Source organism: Prionailurus viverrinus, chromosome B2 (genome assembly GCF_022837055.1).
Source record: "Prionailurus viverrinus isolate Anna chromosome B2, UM_Priviv_1.0, whole genome shotgun sequence".
Lineage (NCBI taxonomy): Eukaryota > Metazoa > Chordata > Mammalia > Carnivora > Felidae > Prionailurus > Prionailurus viverrinus.
In genome coordinates this window covers 41,241,348-41,261,342 of record NC_062565.1, presented here as the reverse complement: position 1 = coordinate 41,261,342, position 19,995 = coordinate 41,241,348, and the positions used below count along the sequence as shown (strand labels likewise).

The following is a 19,995-nucleotide window of genomic DNA, read 5'->3' as shown; positions in this document are numbered from 1 at the left end:
GTTTCCGATTCTGTGTCTCCCTCTCTCTCTGCCCCTCCCCCATTCATGCTCTGTCTCTCTCTGTCCCAAAAATAAATAAATGTTGAAAAAAAAAAAAAAGAGAAACAAACGGAAACTATATGCTTCCAAATGAAATGTGGAGAAGAACTTAATATCATTTACTTAGGATTCTGGCTGGGAATGCATAACCTGAATCTAATTATGAGGAAATATACAAACTTAAAATGAAGAAAGTTTAGAAAAAAAACTTTACTTTTATTTTTTAAAAATGTATTTATTTATTGTGAGAGAGAGTGTGTGTGAGCAGGGGAGGGGCAGAGAGAAAGGGAGAGAGAGAATCCCAAGTAGGCTCTGTGCTATCAGCACAGAGCCCCATATGGGGCTCAATCTCACATACCATGAGATCATGACCTGGGCCAAAATCAAGAGATGGACACTTAAACGACTGAGCTACCCAGATGCCCCTAGAAAATTTTAAATGACTATATTCTCCAAAGGCGTCAATGTCATAAAAGACAAAAAAAGGCTGAGGAACTGTTCCAAATCAAGGAGACTAGAGACATGACAACTGAACATAATAGATGATCCTAAATTGAATGTTGTCTTCAACTAAAAAAAGACATTATAGAGTCGATTGACAAAATTGGAATGTGGAAGGTAAAGTATTATAGCAATGTTAAATTTTTGAAACTGATAAATGAATGATTATTATATAGGAGAAAAGCATGATTCTTAGGAAATATATATTAAAGTACTTAGAGGCAAAAGGCCAGCATATATGCAATTTATTCACAGTGGTCTGGGGGAAAAAAGGATGTCTGTGTGTGTGTGTGCGCACACACACATAAATACACATTTTATAAATGTATATATACACAAAGAGCAAATGATAAAAGCAAATAGGGCAAAATGTTAACAAAAGGTGAACATGGATAAAGAGTATATAAGTGTTCTTTGTATTATTTTCTGTAAATTTGAAGTTATTTCCAAGTAAAAAATTTTAAGTAAAAGGATAACCGAATTGTCCACCTAAAATGGTTAAAAATGGAGGGGGTGCCTGGCTGGCTTAGTCAGTGGAGCATATGACTCTTGATCTTGGGGTTGTGAGTTTGAGCCCCAGGTTGGGTGTAGGGATTACTTAAAATAAAATCTCAGGGTGCCTGGGTGGCTCAGTCAGTTAAGCATCTGACTTCAGCTCAGGTCATGATCTCACGGTTCGTGGGTTCAGGCCCCATGTCAGGATCTGTGCTGACAGCTCAGAGCCTGCAGCCTGCTTCTGATTCTGTGTCTCCCTTTCTCTCTGCCCCTCTCCTGCTAGCACTCTGTCTCTCTCTCTCTCAAAAATAAATAAAAAACATTAAAAAGTTAAAAAAAATCAGATCTTAAAAAATTAAAATGGCAATTTTATGTTATTCAAATTCACCACAGTAAAAGAAATCTAAAAAAATTATCAATCCCTCTTTAAAAAGTAAAAGGATAGAAAGAGATATTCTGGAAAATCACTAACCAAAGAAAGCTGGTATTTAATAATACCAGATAAAAATAGACTTTGAGAGAAAAAGCTTTACTAGAAAGAAAGGAGATGATTTCATAATAATAAAGTTGAGGGGCACCTGGGTGGCTCAGTTGGTTAAGCATCCAACTCCTGATTTTGGCTCAGGTCATGATCTCATGGTTCATGGGATTGAGCCCCACATCGGGCTCCCTGACAGCAAGGAGCCTGCTAGGGATTCTCTCTCCCTCTATCTCTGCCCCTCCCCTGCTCTCTCTCTCTCTCTCTCTCTCTCAAAATTAACAAGTAAACTTTTTAAAAAGTTTAATTAACTATGAAGATTCTAAACCTGCATAGTCCATTATGGTAGCCACATGTGGCTAAACTGGCTAACTAAACAAAGTTAAACATTCAATTCCTCAGTTGCACTAGTCACACTTCAATAGCCACAAATGGCCACCATACCAAACAGTGCAGAAAAGAACTTTTCCATCACTGCAGAAAGTTCTGGACAGTACTGTTGAATGATTTAAAACTTTTATCTAATAACATAGTCAAAAAATATATAAAGTGGGGTGCCTGGGTGTCTCAGTTGGTTAAGCATCTAATGCCTGACCTCAGTTCTCAATCTCAGGGTCATTATTCATACCCTGTGTGGGGTTCCATGCTGAACATGAAGCCCACTTAAAAATATAGTTAGTTAGTTAGTTAGTTAGTTAGTTAGTTAGATAGATAGCAAAACTGACATGATGAGAAGTTTAAAAATTCACTATCATAATAGATCTTAATACACCTCTCTCAGTAATAGAACAGGCAGACAAAAATGAGTAAGGTTTGTAAGATTTGAACAATGTAATTAAGTCAATTTAATGGAATATGAATAAGCCTATAGCCAGCAGCTGAAGAATACATATTTTTCTTAATCACACATGGAACATTTACAAAATGTGACTATCTACTAGGCCATAAAGGAAGTCTCAACATATTGCAAAGATTCAGAATCACAGAAACCAGGTTCTTTAGCTACAATGGAATGAGGGTCAAATCTAAAATAAAAAGACAACTAAGCAAAGAAAAACTGGTTTGGGAATTTTAAAATATGCTTTTAAAAAATGAATAGACCAAAGTAGAAATAACAATGGAAATTAGAAAATTCTTAGAACTTAAAAATACCAAATACTAACATCCTACATAATAAAAACTTAGGCAACATCCCAAATGTTCATCAACAGCAGAAAGGGCAAATATATTCATACAATGGAAATGAATCAGTAACTCAAAGAAAAAAGTAGTGATAACTGACAACCTGGATAGCTCTCACAGATACTAAGCTGAAAGAAACTGGACACAGCAGAATACATACCCTATTATTCCATTTATATGATGTTCACATACAGGCAAAAATCTATGGTACTAGGAGGCAGAAGGTTTCTCTTGGAAGAAGATACTAACTAGAAAGGGACATACGTGAAGAAGTATTCTGGGGTGCAGGAAATGCTCTGGGGGTGGTTATGGGAGTGTATAAGTACATACAATTCATTAAGTCACAGCTAAGATTTCTATACTGTACTGAAAACTAAGTATACCACAATAAAAACAAATCTAAAAAAAATCCAAAAACCAAAAAAACTTACAGAATGCAGCTAAAGCAATATTGAGAGGGAAATGAATACCCTTAAATGTTTTTACTTGGAAAGAAGCCGGAAAAGACTAAAAGTTAAGTAGGCATGCAACTTGAAGTTAGAAAAACAGAACAAATTCATACAAAAGTGAGAGCAATAATGAAAGATACTAATAAAGATCTAACCCACCTTTTCACCCTTCCCTAGGAGACTGCTCTGCCTAGAGACCATTTTTTTCATATCTACACATTTCTGTCCACAGGTCCTCTCCACTTCCTCTCCTGCCACCCCAAATCTCACCCCAATCTCCAATTGCCTGTCCCTATCTCCTCACTCTGGCTGTAGAAATTGGAGAAGCGGTCAAGGGCATCACAGAATTCAGTGGGAAGGCACTTTCTGGGATGGTACAGGTAGCAGAGTGGGGAGACCGGCCAGCAGCGTGGTGACAGGACCAGTATGGAAACTGTTGGACTTGAATCTTCGATAAATAGTTCTTTCTCAGCCTCCTCTTCCTCTGCTTCCTCCTGAGAGATAGAAGGATTTCAAGGGCTCTTGGGCTCCCTTCTTTGGTCTAGTCTTTTGCTCTCCTATTCTCCCTCTCATTTCCCTTGCTCTTACCTCTTCTTCGTCCAGGCCCTGTTCTTCCTCATTCTCCTGCTCCAAGAGCAGCTTGTCAAGCCGCTGGAGCTGGAAGAGGTGGAACTGGTGCTGCAGCTCCTCGGACATGCTCAGGCTCCGCAGCATCTGCTGGGGGAGGCGGTTGGGGAAGCAGAGGCCAATCTGCTCCAGCACGGCCCCCTCCAGCCAGCTCGAGCCCAAGCTCAGGAGACGGTCTGCCATGTAGTGCCTGCGGTGTCACACACAGGCCGGGCCGAGCCTCAATGTGGGCACTCCACCCTGCTTCCCCTCTTCCTCCCTGCTCCCTTTCCACCAGTGCCATGGCCATCTCTGTATCTTAGTCCCTCCTCCTCCGTCTTCTCTCCAAGACTCAAATCTTCACCCTTTCTAGACTCTAGGTCTCCCCTCCCCTACCTCTCAGACCTGCACTCACTGGTAGAAGTGCTCAAAAGTAGTAGCCAGCTCCAGGCCAGAAAGGACCATGATGGGCTCCAGGTGCCGCTGAAGCCTCCCCAGCATTTCCACTCCAGGGGCTCCACCAACCAGGCCGCCCTGGATCTGCTGGTCGATGTGCCTGGCAAACTGCTCACTTATCTGGGGGCAATGGAAAGGGCACGGGCCAACCATGAAGAGGGAGTGGAGCAGGAGAGTGGGCAGTGAGAGGAGGCGAAAGGCAGAGAAAGAAGCCAGCTCTCAGTGGTGACCAGGAGGCTGGTAGTACTCACGTGAGCAGCGGTGAGGAAGGACTGCTGTAGCAACGCACCGGAGAAGCCACTGCGCAGAGCCAGCGTGAAGGCTGCCCGAGGCCCAAAGAGCTCCGAACCTGCTCTCTGCAAGTGCTCGTAGAGTTTGCAGTACCGAGGCACGAAGTCGGGGGCCCTCCAGGCTGCAGCCAGGAACCTGCTGACCTGAGAAGAGAGGAGAAATAGCATAAAAGGTGTGGTCCCACATGCAATAGCCTAGCAGCCCTGCCCCACCTCCCACTGCACTTCCTTCCACTCACCTGCTCTTGCACCACGCTCAGCCAGCACTGGGTTATGTTCCTCAGGCTGCTGCTTGGAAGAACTGGTGAAGGCCCGGGGCTCCGATCCCGGCCCTTACTGTTCTTGCTGACTGTGGAGACAGAGGGCAAAGGAAGGGGTTTCATCTCAGCCCCTGAGTGAATCTAGGGGATCTTGGGTACTGACCCCTGGAAAGGTGCGCACAGAGCAGTCAGGAAAAGTAAGATCCAAGAGGGGAAGGAGCCAGGTATCACCACTGGCCAGATTCTCAGCTCAACAGGCCATGGCTGGGACTTACTAGGCCGAGTGGATGGTTCAGGAGAAGGCCCAGGCGGAGGCTCTACATGCACCAGCAAGTGACAAAGGCGACGAACTCGAGAGGCAAAGGATGCCGCTCGACTCAGGGGGTTCTGAGAGCTCTCCCTTTGCTCTAAGTACTGATCCAGCAGCCATCCCAGGGAACTCACACCTTCCGCATCTAAAAGAAGACAGACCAGAAACAGCTGATGGGAAATAGGGGAACAGATAGCCCAGGAAGAGGAGAGAAAAGGCCCAATTATACAAAAAGCCTTGGTTGGGGCGGGCAGCCAGGTCAAGCCCTCCCATCACCAAGGCTTACTTCACTGGGAGTCTAGGGGTACGCTAACAGGTTGGGGGTGGGGTAGAGAAGATTCAAATACCCAGTAGTCCCTGGGGCAGGAAGGAGAGAAGCACTGAGGTGACAGGCCTTCGGGGATAAAGACAGGGACCAAGATAACCAAGAGCATTAACTCAGGTGATCCCTGGGAACAATTATGAGGAACTGGTTAGTGGGGCCAGGGGTCGCGATGGTTACCGGGGGAGGTGATGTTCTGCACCAGGGGGCTGACCAGGGCCTCCCAGCAGGTCTTGCCCAGCGCTTGGGCAGCCTCATCGTCAGGGAGGAAGCGATCAGCAAAATTCTGCTCGTGGCGCAAAACCCTGTTCAGTCTGGGAATAAGAGGTGTGTGGTCAAGGATTTAAGGCACAGGTTTTTGTGAGGCCTCCACTCAAGCACAGTCAGCTCCCAGTCCCACCATGCTCAGTCCCCTAACCAGCTCGCAGCCATCAGCACGCACTTCTCACCTGTGTTCACCCTCCCCTCTTGTCCCGGCCGCTGCTTTACCTTTCAGACTTCTGCAGAAGTCTCCCACCACCTACTTCTTAGCAGTGTCCTCCTGATCCATTAACCTCTCCCCGCTCCCTTCAACTCCAGCCACTGTCTGCCCCACCCACCTGGGACAGAGCTGGAGGAGGCGCCTGCGGTCCTCTGCTATGTCCCGGCTCCAGGCTTGCGCCCGAATGGTGTAGAAGAGACAGGTACGGCGACACAGCTGCTCCCGGAATAGTGGCCAGAAAGTGGGCTTCGGGCCCAAGACCTCCACACCTCGAACCCGGGTGTCGATGCCACCCTGTAACATGCACACGCCTGTCTGTCACCTAAGCCACCCAGCCACCAAGCACTACCAAGAAAAAGCCAGGCCTCACACCCTGAATTCCCTTGGAGGCACTTGAGATATTCTCACATCTCTGGAACTCAACAGGCTTCTGGGCCATCCCAGAGCAGGTATGTGGCCTGAGCCTGGCCCCCCAAGTGCTGGGGAATGCAGTCACTATGGAGACCCTGTACTACCCCGTGATTCCCAGCCCAGCCTCTTCCCTCACTCTACCTGCTGGCAGCGCTTTATGCGGATCTGGATGATGGGCCAGAAGCGGTTCAGGTTCTCCAGGAGGATCACCCTGCTGGCAGAGGGCATCACATTCACCTGATGGGGCAGAGGAGGAGAGAGAACTGTCACCTCTGGAAGTGGGGTTGGACGGACTATTGATAGCAGCCACAAGTCTTATGATGGTGTGTGCCCTTTACCTCTGCACCGAGCCCACAAACCCGCACAAATCTGCTTCCCGAACTCTGCCCTCACTGCTTATGATTGCAGGCAATGCCTGCCTGGGGGAAGGAATATGGAGTAAGGTCAAGGTGGGGGAGGGCACCAGGGTCCTCACCGTGTTGAGCTCAGTGCTGATGCAGCTGGCACTGTCCCCCCCAAACACAACCACTCTGGCTGGCATGTAACTTGAGTCCTCACTGGCCACGAGCAAAGTCAGCTGCCTGAGACAAAAGAAAACAATCAGTTAGAACAGGGACCCTGGTCTTTGTTCAAAGTGACTTCAACCTACCACTTCTTCCTCAGACTCCTGTCTCCCTGCTGCCTCCTTTAAGTGTCAGTGTTCCCGGATCCCCTGCTCTCCTCTTATCTTTCCCCAGAAGGAATTTTTTTCTTCAAAATGACTTTATTTAAAAACCATAGTTTCAAGCAAAAAACGAATACTCTACTCCAAATCCACATGTCTACACTAGACGGCTCCTCTTAGCTTTCATACCATGTACCCAACAGACATTTCCATGTCACAACGCATAGGTACCTCTAAGTCAACATGCCTAAATGGAACCATGATCCATCCACAGAAGCCTGCTCCTCTTCCATCATCCTTCTTGGGAAAGAAAACTGCCATCTACCAGAGCACTCTGTCACTATGACTTCTCCCACTCATGGCTTCCCTCATGTCAATGGCATGTCCTATAGACTCTGCCCCTTGAGATCTCCCAGTCTGCCACCCCTCACTATTCCCACTCCCTGTGCCTAACTGAAGACATTCATTTCTCAACTAGATCACTGCATAAACCTTCCAAATCTTTCTCCGGCCTCCAACCCAAACTGCCATGATTGCCAGAGTGATTTTTCTAAATTAAAAAAAAAAAAATCTTGTTTTGTCTCTTCTCTCCTTAAAATCCTTCAATGGCTCCCCAAGTTCCAGAATAAAGCTCAAACTTCTTAGCTCACAAAACTCTCTGTGGTCTGGCTCTGCCTAGTTTTATGGCGGTCTCCTGCCATTTCACGACAAACACCCTTCATTCCAGACAAACACAGTTACTTAAGTTTCCTCCAAATACATCATTACATTTCTTACTAACATTTTGCACATATGCTGTCCCTCTGCCTGGACTTCCCACTTCCTTCTATTTACACAGCTAATTTCTACTTTGGAGCTCTGCTCACTTAGCCCCACCTTCTAGAAGGCTTCTCCCACCTCTTACTTGGCCTCAGGGTCCAGGGCACATGGTGGTTTTTCTTACTCTTATTGATTCTCCAGCCTAGTTCCCCAAGAAGACTGCAAGTTCCCTGAAGACGGGTATCATATCTTATTGTCCTTATAGCCCCAGACCCTGGCCCAGTGCCTGGCACAGAGTATACATTAAACAAGCACCCATGGGAAGAGTGAATAAGGCAGTTGTCAATCTCCCTCAACACCATGCACAGGATAGTGACATCTATACCTGTGGGCGGAGCACATCACCAGGCTCAGGGAGTGAGGATGTCTATACTGCACAAGGAATGCAGATCAATGTGTCTATCTGTTTACTGCACAAAATGGGTTTGATTGTGTCTCGCACATAGGGGTTACAGACAGGGTTGCGTGTATGTGGGTGCTTTGGAGAATATATGCTGGGGTGTATCAGAATATTCCCACACACGTGTGTGTGCACCTATGGTGCACATGGGCATGCTCACACCTAATAAGAACACCACGGTGCATGTGCAAGGTGATGTAGTGGGAGCCAGTGCTGCCATTGGACTCCCAGTAGGTCTTGGGGTTTCGATCCGTCAGCTTGCTGGCCCGGTGAGGGTTGGAAGACACCTCCACCTTCTCCCAGCACTTGTCCTCCTTCACTTCCACGCTGGAGCCTGGGGGCAAGTGGGAAGTTAGTTGAGAGAGAAAAAAGTAAAGAAGAAATACTGGGGTGGGAGCCAGGAGAAAGCAGATCGGGACACAGACCCTGGCAGAGATGCCTGAGGAACACGTCAAAGAAGGGGATGTTGATGGGTCGGTGGGTTCGTCTGTGGTCTTCGATCTGGCCCAGCACCATCTACAGCCAGAACATCAGAGAGAAGGGGCGCGGCGAGGAAGGAAGAACATGAAGAACACACAGAAACAGGTATGGAGAACAAGTCAAGGAGCAACAAAACACTCAACCTCTCCCTTCACAAATTTTGGCAGAACGGGACCATGTGGGGTAAAGAAAGGCTGGGAAACAAGTGCCCCATATTTGCTACCACTTGTGCCAAGTAGGGTTACCAAACAGGGACACACACCGAATCCCCTTCCCCTGCTTCTCACTTATGTTCTCCCTAAGCTCTGGACCCACAAGCCTCCTCACCTGAATGCAGCCAGCCAGGATGCTGGAGGTGAGGTTACTATAGAGCTGGGCGTGTTTTTCACACTCAGTCACCAGGTCCCGAAGCTCACAGGCCAGCAGCAGCTGAGCCGAGTGCTTGTCCAGGACTTTGGAGAGGGCCTCTTTGGCTCCCAGGCAGCAGAGAACCACTGCATAGTCCTTGTGCATTGAGGCCAGGCGATGCAGAAAGCAGAGCAGCTCCTGAACAATCTGAGCCCGGAGCCACAAGATTAATGTATGGGACGCAAAGGGCAGGCCACATAAAGGATGAGGGGTGGGTTCGAAAAGGGAATGTGGTGGCTGAGACTTTGGAGAAGTTTGAAAGTCCAGGGAAAGGAGAGTACCAAAGAAGGTTGGGACAGAACAGCGGGGGTGCTGGGACTCCAGAGGTGCCAGAAGCAGGGTCTGGGCACAGCTTCCAATGCTTCTTGCTGCCAGGGCGAAGCTCTCTCAAGAGCCCACCTTGGTGCCTGAGCCTTGGTCCACAATCCACAAACCGGGGAGGGTGGAGAGCGAGGAATGTTTGGATTGGTGAATGTGGGCTTCTCCTAAACCCAGAATCTAAAATCCAGCTGCAGGCAAAAGATTATTCTTCAAAGGCCCCAGTTCTGAGCATTCTTAGAGGAAATTCCTTCCTCTCCACCCCTCTCAGTGTTCAGACTCATCCAGAAAGGCTGTGCTTTGCCTTCCATTGCCTCACAAAGGTAGCCAGCGCCCCAGAGGCTGCCTCTCCCTCCCCTGCCTTTATCGGGGCCCTGGTACCTCAGAGTCACTGCTAGGGCCATTCAGACAGTTGAGGCAGGGCTCCAAGACCTCATGCCAGGGGAGGACCATCGCCTCAGGGTGATCCAGTAGCCGAGTCATGACCCTAGTGACAGGATGAAACAAGCAAAGTCCCTGCAGTCCGCAGCTCCCCTTACCTCCAATGCACGGGTGCCCCAACAGGGCCCTCACCTCAATGCAGTCAGCAGCAGAGTTTTGTTGGGTCCGGGGGCATCCAGAGTCCGCAGCAACAGGAGGAAGGGCTGAGTCTCCTGCTGGAGGCGCTTTAGGAGGGGTCTCACGGCGCCCCCTGGGCCGCCCTCCCGGCACAGCACCCGCTCTAAGCCCAGTAGGAGTTCCGCAGACGGGCCCCCTGCTAGGGACCGGATCAGATGCTCAGGGGACCCATCCTGGCCCTGGGTGCCAGGGGTTTCCAGTGCTGCTGCCAGACGCATGGGAGGAAAAACATGAGTATGAAGAGGAGTCATGCAAGTTGGTCAAACCACGAACTGGACAAGTCCAGAAAACCACCCCCAAACTTTCCTCCTATTTGGAGGATTGTCTGTAGTTTGTACCAAACTGTGGGGATTTTCTTCTCTGGCCCCAGTATATAGCTAGCTGCATCTGGAAAAAAGTTTAGTTCGGCAAACACTGTCATATTAAACGCATACATTTTTAATCTCATATAGTCATACAATTACGTTTCATCATTAAATGGGAGCTTTGTGGTTACATAAGCCAATAAATATTAGCTATTATAATTACATCCCTCTACTACCTAGCACGGTGGCTTTAAAGATTTTTTTTTAATTTTTTTGAAGTTTTTACTTATTTATTTTAAAAGAAAGAGAGAGAGAGAGAGAGAGAGAGAGCATGCACACGTGCACAACAGGGGAGGGGCAGAGAGAAAAGGAGAGAACCCCAAGCAGGCTCTGCACTGTCAGGACAGAGCCCCATATGGGGCTTGAACTCACAAACCATGAGATAATGACCTGAGCCAAAATCAAGAGTCGGACACTTAACCGACTGAGCCACCCAGGTGCCCCTAAAGATTTTATTTTTTATTTTTTTACCGTTTATTCTTTTTTGGGAGACAGAGAGGGACAGAGCGCAAGTGGGGGAGGAGCAAAGAGAGAGGGAGACACAGAATCTGAAGCAGGCTCCAGGCTCTGAGCTGTCAGCACAGAGCCCGATGTGGAGCTCGAACCCGCAAACCGCGACATCATGACCCGAGCCAAAGTTGGACATCTAATCGACTCAGCCACCCAGGTGCCCCAAGATTTTATTTTTAAGTAATCTCTACACCCAACATGGAGCTGGAACTTACAACCCAGAGATCAAGAGTCACATGCTGTACCGGCTGAGCCAGTCAGGCACCCTGCATGGTGGCTTTACTCTAGGTAACGCTAGTCTAGAGTATCCTTCTCCTCTTGGTCAGGAAGTTTTACTTAAGATCTAACTTGAGTACCAAAACCCTTACTCGTTTCCTGAAGGTTTATCATGTCTTTCCAGTAAGGTACTAGTACATAAGCCTTAGCCCTTCTGGCCACAGGCCAGCACTGCCCGATTCCTCGGCAGAACCACCCCCTCCACAATGGTACCTGTGTGCTCAGGACAGCCTGGCGGCTCTGAGTAGCGATTGAGAAGCATCATGAGGATGGTACGTGTAGTGGGCATGGGTTCTGTCCCCGGTGCTATCCCAGAGTGCCTGAACAAGGTGTCTCTCAGCTCCCGGGTTATAATCTGGTCCCCCAGAGTGTGGTGGTTGCACAGAAGCAGGTTGAGCAGGAGCAGACCGTTTCTCACTGCGGAGGAACACCTGGGAGGAGGGAGGTAATCCCGGGAAGAAATTGAAACAGAGTGAATGCAACGGAAGCAGGAAGCAAGCACAGAGGGGAAGAGGCCTGCAGCTGGGGGAAGAGAGGGCTCCAGGACTCCTGTGAGGCCAGGACATCTGGCTCCCTGATCTCAAGCCACTCCTCCCAACCCCAGGAAGGAAGGCCAGGGTGCCCTTGCTCTCTCTGGGGATCTCCCTACCCCCAACCACTTGGCCTCTCTACCAGTAACAGTCAGAGAGGGCCACCAATGTTTCATCCAGAGGTAACAACATGAAGGGAATTTCTGTGAAGCACATGAGATATAGACAGAGCAGCAGCGGGGGTTGGGGCTTAGCGGGAATTTGGAGGGTGATGCCCTGACCCCTCTGTGTTCAGCATCAGGATCACGGCTGCGGGGACAGTAAGAAGCAGGCTCTCAGAGCCTGGGCGGGTGGCTGAGTCAATGCTGGCGAAGATCTCTCTGGTCATCTGGGCATCAAACAAAGGATGGATAGAATCTCGGCCAGTGATAAAAGTGGGGATCTCCGAGGAGCTGGCAATGGCCAGCATCTTCAGTGCCTGCAAGGGGGATGTGGAAGCAGAATTAGTTATGGGTAGAGCCGCCATGCAGAGAAAGAGGAGAGCCAGGCCCTCATTCTCTGACCCCAAACTTTGGGGCAGCTGAGCTGTTGGCAAATAGGTCGAGTAGGAGATGGAAATGGAAGAGGTGGTGATGGGATACCAATGATAAAAACAAAAAGAAAGACAAGAGAAGAAAGCAAAGAAAAGACTGAGGCTCAGTGATAAAATCAGCCAGCAACTTCTCTCTGCCAGCGCCAAGGCTAACTGAGTGGGATGGCTGCCCCCTCCCGTAGCTACCTCTCAAGATGGGGCCCTTTCATAGCATCTAGTTGTATTCAAAGGCTTTACCTTGACATTGTCTTCCACGTCACTGGACCACCCCTCCCTTTGTAGAACCTCCCTTCTCTTGAGTGCCAGGATCTCATATACTCCTGGTTGTCTTGCCTCCCTGGAATTCCTCTGCCAAATCCTTGAATGTGGAAGTTCCTGCCACCTTCTCACTCTGCACTCCCTCCCTAGACAACTTCATCTGCTCCCATCGCTTCAATCACCACCACTAGGCCAGCACTCTCAAACCTATGTCCCTTGACCTCCAAAGCCAGTAGCCAGCCCTCCTCGACAAGACTACTTGGGTTGTCTCACAGGAAGAGCGGTTGGAATTCTAGGAAAAAATACTTGGAATGCATGAACGTGTCTACTGGTACTACAAAGGAAATGAAATTAAGATGAAAGCTATACCTCTCTTCCCTGGTGAAAGGGAGGACACTTGAGAAGAAACCTTCTCGGGGGGAGAAGGTTAGAACTAATTCTCAGGACACTCTCCCTTATAAGGCCTGAATCCTCCACGCTACCGTTACGCTATGTCACAACGAGGCTTTCTCCCTTTGGTTACCCCAATCTCCCCAGTTAGCTGAATTCTATAAACCTGAAGTTATAAATAAGATGATGCCATTTGGCTACAGGGCAAGAGTTTGAATTTAGGGGCAAATGCTGTATTTTGGTCATGCAATCTGAAAGGGTTGGGGAATTCTCTGAGCAAACACGGCCTAGATGATGAATGCTTGGCTGCTCTTCAGAGCAGCACCTAGCTGGCCCCGCACAGGAAAAGAGCCTCCCAACCTCGCTCTGAGACAGCCTAACCTAAGGGGACTGGGGCTCCTGTCCGTGTTGCTGCCATTATACTGTCAGAATCCATTCTCAGAACTGATCTGGATGAGGCCTACCTGCCCCCCTCAGGGACTCCAAGCTATACAGAGCACACCCTGTCCACATCTCCTACCAGCCAGCACTTGTGTCTGGAGTAGTCAGGAAGCTAATTCTTCTATAAGCTCCCCTGGATGAGGGCCCCCCTTCCTCTGGGCCCAGGTGGCAAGGCACCTACATCTGGTGAGGGGGTATTTTCTGTGTAAGGGCACCACTCAGATCAAAGGGTAAAAAATCATTTTGTCACATGCAGAAAATTAGTCTCCAACCAGATATCTAACTGTAACTAAAAAGATATGGGAAACTGAACAAACCTAAAAACTCAATTCCAGACCTTCTTTCCATACCTCTTCCTCCTTCCACATTCCCCCACTTAGTGAATGACCTCCTCATCCCCTCTGCTGCTCCATTTTAAACCTGGGAGTCATTCTTAAAAACATTCTCCCTTTCTTCCGACACACATTCAATCACAAGGGCTGTTCTGCTAGAACCTTCAACCCACCTGCATCTTTCCATCCTAATGTCTCCTCCCTGGTCTAAATCACCACAGTACCTCCTCAAGATCAGCGGTCCCCCGGCCTGCCCCTCCTGCCCATCACTCTCTCCCACCAGGCCCAGTCCACTCACCGCCAGCCCTGCCTGCTGCACCAGGACGGAAGTCTTATATTCTTGCATGCAAACCAGCACAGCGTAGATGCCACCCTCCCTGGCAAAGAGTGGGCGCCACTCATGCTTGGTCATGAGCAGGTAGAGGAGGCGCAGGGCCAGCACCACCACCATCTTCTCTCCCACCTGGTTGGTCAGCAGCTCCACCAGCATCTTCACTAGCTTCTCTCTTAGAGAGAAGAGACATTGGAGTTCCCCATCCCAAAAGTCACACCTGACTCCCTGTCCAACCCTCTCCACCAAGATCCATCACCCCCACCATTATCCAAGCTGCTCTTGCCTTAGTTCCACTCTTCCCTCCCTCTCCTCTGCAGGCTAACTGCCTCTGGCTCCTCACCTCATGAAGGAGGCAGTAGAGCAAAATGGTTACCAACTCTGGCTCACCTTTTCTTTTTTTTTTGTTGGGAGAGAAAGAAAGAGAGAGAAAACGTCTGTGCATACATGCACGTGTCAAACACAAGTAGGAGAAGGACAGAGGGAGAGGGAGGGAGAATTGTAAGCGGGCTCCATGCCCAGTATGGAGCCCAAAGTGGGGCTCAACCTCACAACCATGAGATCATGACTGGAATAAAAATCAAGAGTTGGACACTTAACAGACTAAGCCACCCAGCCAGCCCTGGTTTACCTTTTCAAATAAAACTATAAATTCAATGTAATTCTAATCACAATGTTTGAAAGGTTTTTTACAAAACATATGGCAGGTAGATTTGGGCATAAGATGAGAAAATATGCAAGAATAGTCAAGAAATGTTTAGAAAGAAATAATGCTAGACTTGCCTGCTAGTTAACAAAAGATAAATTTATAAAAATTAAAATTCTGGAAATGACGCAGGATAGATACAGATCGCTAGGTAAGGGTGGCATCCCAGCCAATGAGAAGAGCAAGGACCATGTGACACATGAGGTGGAGACACCTGAAACAATTACAGCTGGGGTTCTGCCTCACTCCATCAGCATAAATAAACTGCAAACAGATTTTAAAGTAAATGTAAAAAACAAAACCATAGCTATCCTTAGAAAATAAAGACAAATACTTTTTATAATCTTGAAATAGGACAGACTCACTCAAAACCTAGAAGCCATTAAGAAGTTTAAAAGTATTCTAGAGGCACCTGAGAGGCTCAGTCGGTTAAACATCCGACTTTAGCACAGGTCATGATCTCGCGGTTTGTGAGTTCAGGCCCTGCATTGGGCTCTGTGCTGACAGCTCGGAGCCTGGGGCCTGCTTTGGATTCTGTGTCTCCCTCTCTCTCTGCCCCTCCCCCCATTTGTGCTCTGTCTCTGTGTCTCAAAAAAATAAACATTTAAAATATTAAAATATTAAAATATTCTAACGCAGGGGTGACTGACTGGCTTGGTCAGTAGAATAGGTGACTCTTGATCTCAGGGTCATGAGTTCGAGCCCCATGTTGGACGTAGAGCCTAGTTAAAGGTTAATTAATTAATTCTAACATAAAATTCTAAAACTTCAGCACAATGAAAGACACTGTCCACAAAGTTAAGAGATAAGCAATATGAGTTAGAGAGAGAGTCCTATGGAAATGCTAATTTGAAGGAAAGGAAGAAGTGCTCCAGAGTTCCTAGATCACATTGAGTGTCACAAGAAAAAAAACTGGATTTATTTCTTCCCCACAGGGACAGAGATGTATGTTGAGGAGGTGGCCTGGGAAAGTTCTGCCTTTATTTGTCTTCTCTCATGAACTTTTTGATGACTACAACATGAATCAAATATGCTTTAAATATAAATCCCCTTGTGTAGCCAGAACTTATTATAAACAAGTTAATACAACATGGGCAATATATATGAATGGATACAGGAATATAAGTAAGGATGTTTACCAAAATGTTAACAGTGACTCTCTCTGCAAAAGGTCTTCAGATGATTTTTATCTTCATAATCGTCTAATTCTTTTTTTACAGTGGGCATATATTATTTTACACCCAGAAAATAGTTAACATGATTTTGAAAAATAACCAGCAAAATATGTGAAACATAAATAACCAATTCATATCCAGAGTGCCTACAAATCAGTAAGAAAAAAATGAAGACCCAATAAGAAAATGGGCCAAGGATAAGAACAAATTTATAGAAGAAACACAATGAATGTGGGCAAATGTGCTTAACTTCACTAGAACTAAGAAATGAAAACAAAGACACCAATCGTTTAAAGTTCTGTCAATCTGATAGATTTAAAAAATAATAGTATCCAGTGTTGGCGGCTGTGAGGAAAATGAACCCATCAAAACACTGTACTTGAACTTGGATATAATCACATGCAGAATCCTGTGTATCAGAGAAAATAATGAGGCAGCTCTACGTGGACTGGCATGTAGAGCTTTCTTAGACACACTGAGTGTGTAGGAGTGTGCAGGGAAAGCACAGAAACGTGTAGTACGATTACAATTATTTACACACAAACTCAGAAGATGTTCTATTTCGAAACACACTAACAAATGTAAATCTATGGAAGGTCTGAAGAATCCACAGCAGACTGGCAACAGTGGTGAAGAAGGACTTAGTCTTTTCCTTCTGTGTTCTATTACATCCTTCAGGTCTTTCAAAATGAGAATGTATTTGTGTATTATTTGTATAATTAAGTAGTGATTTAAAAAATACCTTTGAAAATAGCAAGAAAACAGGAAGGGATAAAAAAGAAAAGAAAAGAACTCAATCTCTAGGGCCAACAGGACCTACATTTGAATCCTGGCTGTGCTATCTATCAAGCTCTGTGCAAACTCTTAAATGCTCTAAGGTTCAGTTTCCTCACCCATACAATGCCATAAGCATAGTATCAACTCTTCCTCAGGAAGGAAGAAAGAGAAGGATTTAATGAGAAAATGCATGTAGAGCCTGACACAGAGTAAGTGCTCCAAGAATATTATGATATTCCATTATATTATTGCATCCTCCTGCTCGACTACTCCCTCAGGCTGACCCTTCTTTCAGTCCCAGCCTTTCAAATTCCTGATATAGCTCCTTCCCTCTCTACCACCATCCTCCCCCAATGGCAGCTTAAACCAAAACCCCTTCCTTCCCCACCATTCTAACCTCAGGGATCTGTCAGGACGGACCAGAGGGTGGTCCCGCTCAGTGGCCTCCTCCACAGCCTGAGAGAGGGCATAGAGGCCTGAGAGCTGCAGGTCTGTGTCCAAGCTGGATATCTGCACGGTGGCCACGACTGCTGCCACATGCTGATCCAGGGAGGTGCGTGGACCAGGACCCCGCAAGCCTCTAGCCATTTCTGAAATTGGTGAGGGAAAGGTAGTGGCTTAAAAAAATTGAGGATGCTCCAAGTTGGAAGGGTTTAAAGGTCAAACCCGTTATCCTACTGACATTTTAATACATTATTCATTACTGTAGCTTGCATTCTGAACTTTTCCAATTCTGTACCAGGGATTTAATAGCCAAATGCAGAAGATGAAGATATTCCAGAAAACAGACCCTCCTTTTCCAGGGATACTGAAGATAGGGAGCAGTGATTGGTTACACACACTCAAGGTCAAAGGAAGGAAGATGGATGAATGCTTCCAAAGCATTTTCCCATGCAACAGCAATCTTCCTCCACAGCTTTCCTCTACCCTAACTACTTCTGTGGGGACTGCCCGGGACTTGGTCCAACTTCTTCACCCTCCCTTCCCAGCACCTGACTCACCACTGGCTGCCTCCTTCATCTCAGGGGGAAGAACCATCCCCTCAGTCACCAGAAGTTGGTTAAACAGCTGTGAATCACTCTGTGCCATGGGGGGCTCAGTTTTTCCCTTGGCAGTGTCTGCATCTGCCTTTGGGGGCTCAGCTTTTGCTTTGGGAGACTCAGTCTCTTCTTCTGAGAAGTTGACCTCCAACTTGGACTCCTCTTCTGGATTTGGAGAACATGAGTGACTTCGTGAAGAAGACGAGATGCTCAGTTCATCAGGCAGCAGTGCATACTTGGTGTAGATTTGGGAGTTCAGCAGGTCACTGAGGGTACTGCCCTCAAACCGATTACTGAGCACCTGCAGCAGACCCTCAGCCATCTCTACGGGCACGGAGATTTCCCCCAAGGCCTTTTCACCCAGGGTCTGTCAACAGAAGGAGGTATGCATTTCAGGCACGGGCAGACGCAAAGGTCCTAGGGGACAGTAACAGACAGGGTGGCCGCCTCCCGCCATGACTTGCACACTTCTACATACCAGACCTCATGGGATTTGTCTCCTTCCCCAGCAGGCCCCCTCATACTCTCTCATCTCTAGCTCCAGCCTCCCCCTAAGCACTCCCTTATCTAGAACTCCCTTAGAGAATCTCACCTCCAAATCCACTACAAACCAAGTATCTCAGGCCTAAGATACCTCATCCAGGTTCTCCCGAAGATTCTGGAGAATTGGCTGCTGCTCACATATATCCAGCTTCTTGATGAAGAAGAGCAGCTCCCACCACTCAGCCTGAGTCAGGTATCCCAATCGCTCATTCTTCTGAGGCTCAGGCTGGAGGTATGGCAAAGAGTAGAGCCCCTCCACAGGTTTCCAGTCCCAGGAGGGAAGTGCTGAGGATATAGGCAGAGGGGTGTCGTCATCCAACAGGAACAGAGTGCATTTCTGAATCTCTGGGGCAGCTCCTAGTCAGGAGTAGCTTTGTCCCAGTCCTACTCCTCTGCTCAAAGACATGCTGTCCATGTGCCCTCTAAGGCTCACCTGTGCCCAGCAGAGGAGCCCCTGCCCCCTTCTCCACAGCTCCTGAAGCCGCACCCTCAGCAGCTTCCTCAGGGCCCAAGATCTCCAGCATGTGCCAGTGCACCCAGTAGGTGCGGCCCGTTGACTGCCAGAAGACCTGGTATGGAGGGAAGAAGAAAGAAGGACGAATTGGCCTCTGACCCCTGGGCGGTGCAGGCTTGAGAGGATAAGGCTGGGCACACAGTCCTCAGATGCACACCTGACTAAGCTTCAGAAAGCCTCTGTATGGCAAAAGACTCCACTCTCCAAAGGGTGGGCCCTGCCTCTCATCTCCTCCTGACCTTGATGGCCTCTGCTCTGACACTCCCTCCCAGCCAACTCCATGGGTGGGGGCTAGAGGGTGTCTCTATATATCAGCTGTGTTTCCCGGGTGTGAGTCTGCTTGGCCTCATAGCCCACCCACTCCCACTAGATTTTCTCAGCCTTCCAAATTTTCCCAACCCCCTTTAACCATTCTAATCCCCTTGGGGGTTTTCTCCATGGGTGGCCTGCCAGAGAGCCCCCTACTTGGAAGCCCCACCTATACCTTTCCACCTAGATCCCCAACAGTGTCCCACACATGACCTCTGCCCTTGCTCACCTGCACAGGGGGCACGCCATTGTTGCTTTGCCGGAACTCGCCCTCGTCCCCAGTGCTGACCTCCTCGTAGTCATCCAGCATGCGAACTCGCATCCCAGCCTGCAGCGTCTCTCGCACGTACTCACCATAGCCACAGCGACTCGAGAATTCAGAGCGCTGACGGAAGGCCCGTTCTTGCTTTCTAGGGGTGGCAACCATGGCAGGGAGCAAAAGACTAGGGCCTGAAACGCAGGGCTGAAAGATGGACCGCGTTGGCCGCGGTGATGACGTGCTCTGTTCGCTGAGGTTCCGGGCCCAGCCCATGCTCCGCACCAGCTCTGAGATGAGGCTGCCCACAGCCATACTGAACTCCAGCTCCCGCTGCCCCCGGCTTTTCTCCTGGCTGACCTCCCTTGGGGACAGGGAGCCTCGGTCTCCAGCCCCTGGCTCTGGACTGTTATTCAGCTGATCCAGCAGGGAGGTGACACATAGGTAACGTTTCACCAGGGAGAAGAGCAGCTTTCCTGGGATCTGTAGGACACAGTCCGTGGTGTAGGTGCATCTTTTCCCAGTTTCAGCCCCTCTCCTTTCCCCACAATATCATGTTCTACAGAAAAATGTAAATGCCTTATCCCCACACTTGTAGGTCTAAAACTGTGATTTATATAACACACAAGGAGTTCCTGGGGTCTAATCTCAGAAATTCTGAGT

General features: G+C 48.1%; 1 protein-coding gene across 11 annotated transcripts in view; it reads right to left on the bottom strand.

The window, feature by feature from the left end:
* CUL9 (cullin 9) overlaps window positions 1–19,995 on the bottom strand; it is a 37,231-nt gene that overhangs the window by 14,051 nt on the left and 3,185 nt on the right. For 9 of the 11 annotated variants that reach the window (XR_007152085.1, XM_047858207.1, XM_047858210.1 and 6 more), the window contains 23 exons: window positions 19,306–19,815; window positions 18,687–18,822; window positions 18,345–18,538; window positions 17,672–18,077; window positions 17,068–17,260; window positions 13,980–14,187; window positions 11,950–12,146; window positions 11,352–11,569; window positions 9,943–10,192; window positions 9,751–9,856; window positions 8,971–9,198; window positions 8,589–8,679; window positions 8,326–8,497; window positions 6,756–6,861; window positions 6,422–6,517; window positions 5,988–6,163; window positions 5,569–5,702; window positions 5,032–5,211; window positions 4,736–4,845; window positions 4,458–4,640; window positions 4,166–4,326; window positions 3,733–3,961; window positions 3,449–3,638 (listed from right to left, as the gene is read on the bottom strand). Coding sequence is in view for 10 of the 11 variants with exons in the window: in XM_047858207.1 (XP_047714163.1) it covers window positions 3,449–3,638; window positions 3,733–3,961; window positions 4,166–4,326; window positions 4,458–4,640; window positions 4,736–4,845; window positions 5,032–5,211; window positions 5,569–5,702; window positions 5,988–6,163; window positions 6,422–6,517; window positions 6,756–6,861; window positions 8,326–8,497; window positions 8,589–8,679; window positions 8,971–9,198; window positions 9,751–9,856; window positions 9,943–10,192; window positions 11,352–11,569; window positions 11,950–12,146; window positions 13,980–14,187; window positions 17,068–17,260; window positions 17,672–18,077; window positions 18,345–18,538; window positions 18,687–18,822; window positions 19,306–19,815 (4,474 nt within the window). In the remaining variant the exon portion in view is untranslated. The remainder of the gene's footprint in view (window positions 1–3,448; window positions 3,639–3,732; window positions 3,962–4,165; window positions 4,327–4,457; window positions 4,641–4,735; window positions 4,846–5,031; window positions 5,212–5,568; window positions 5,703–5,987; window positions 6,164–6,421; window positions 6,518–6,755; window positions 6,862–8,325; window positions 8,498–8,588; window positions 8,680–8,970; window positions 9,199–9,750; window positions 9,857–9,942; window positions 10,193–11,351; window positions 11,570–11,949; window positions 12,147–13,979; window positions 14,188–17,067; window positions 17,261–17,671; window positions 18,078–18,344; window positions 18,539–18,686; window positions 18,823–19,305; window positions 19,816–19,995) is intronic. The other 2 variants (XM_047858208.1, XM_047858212.1) reach the window with 1 other exon arrangement.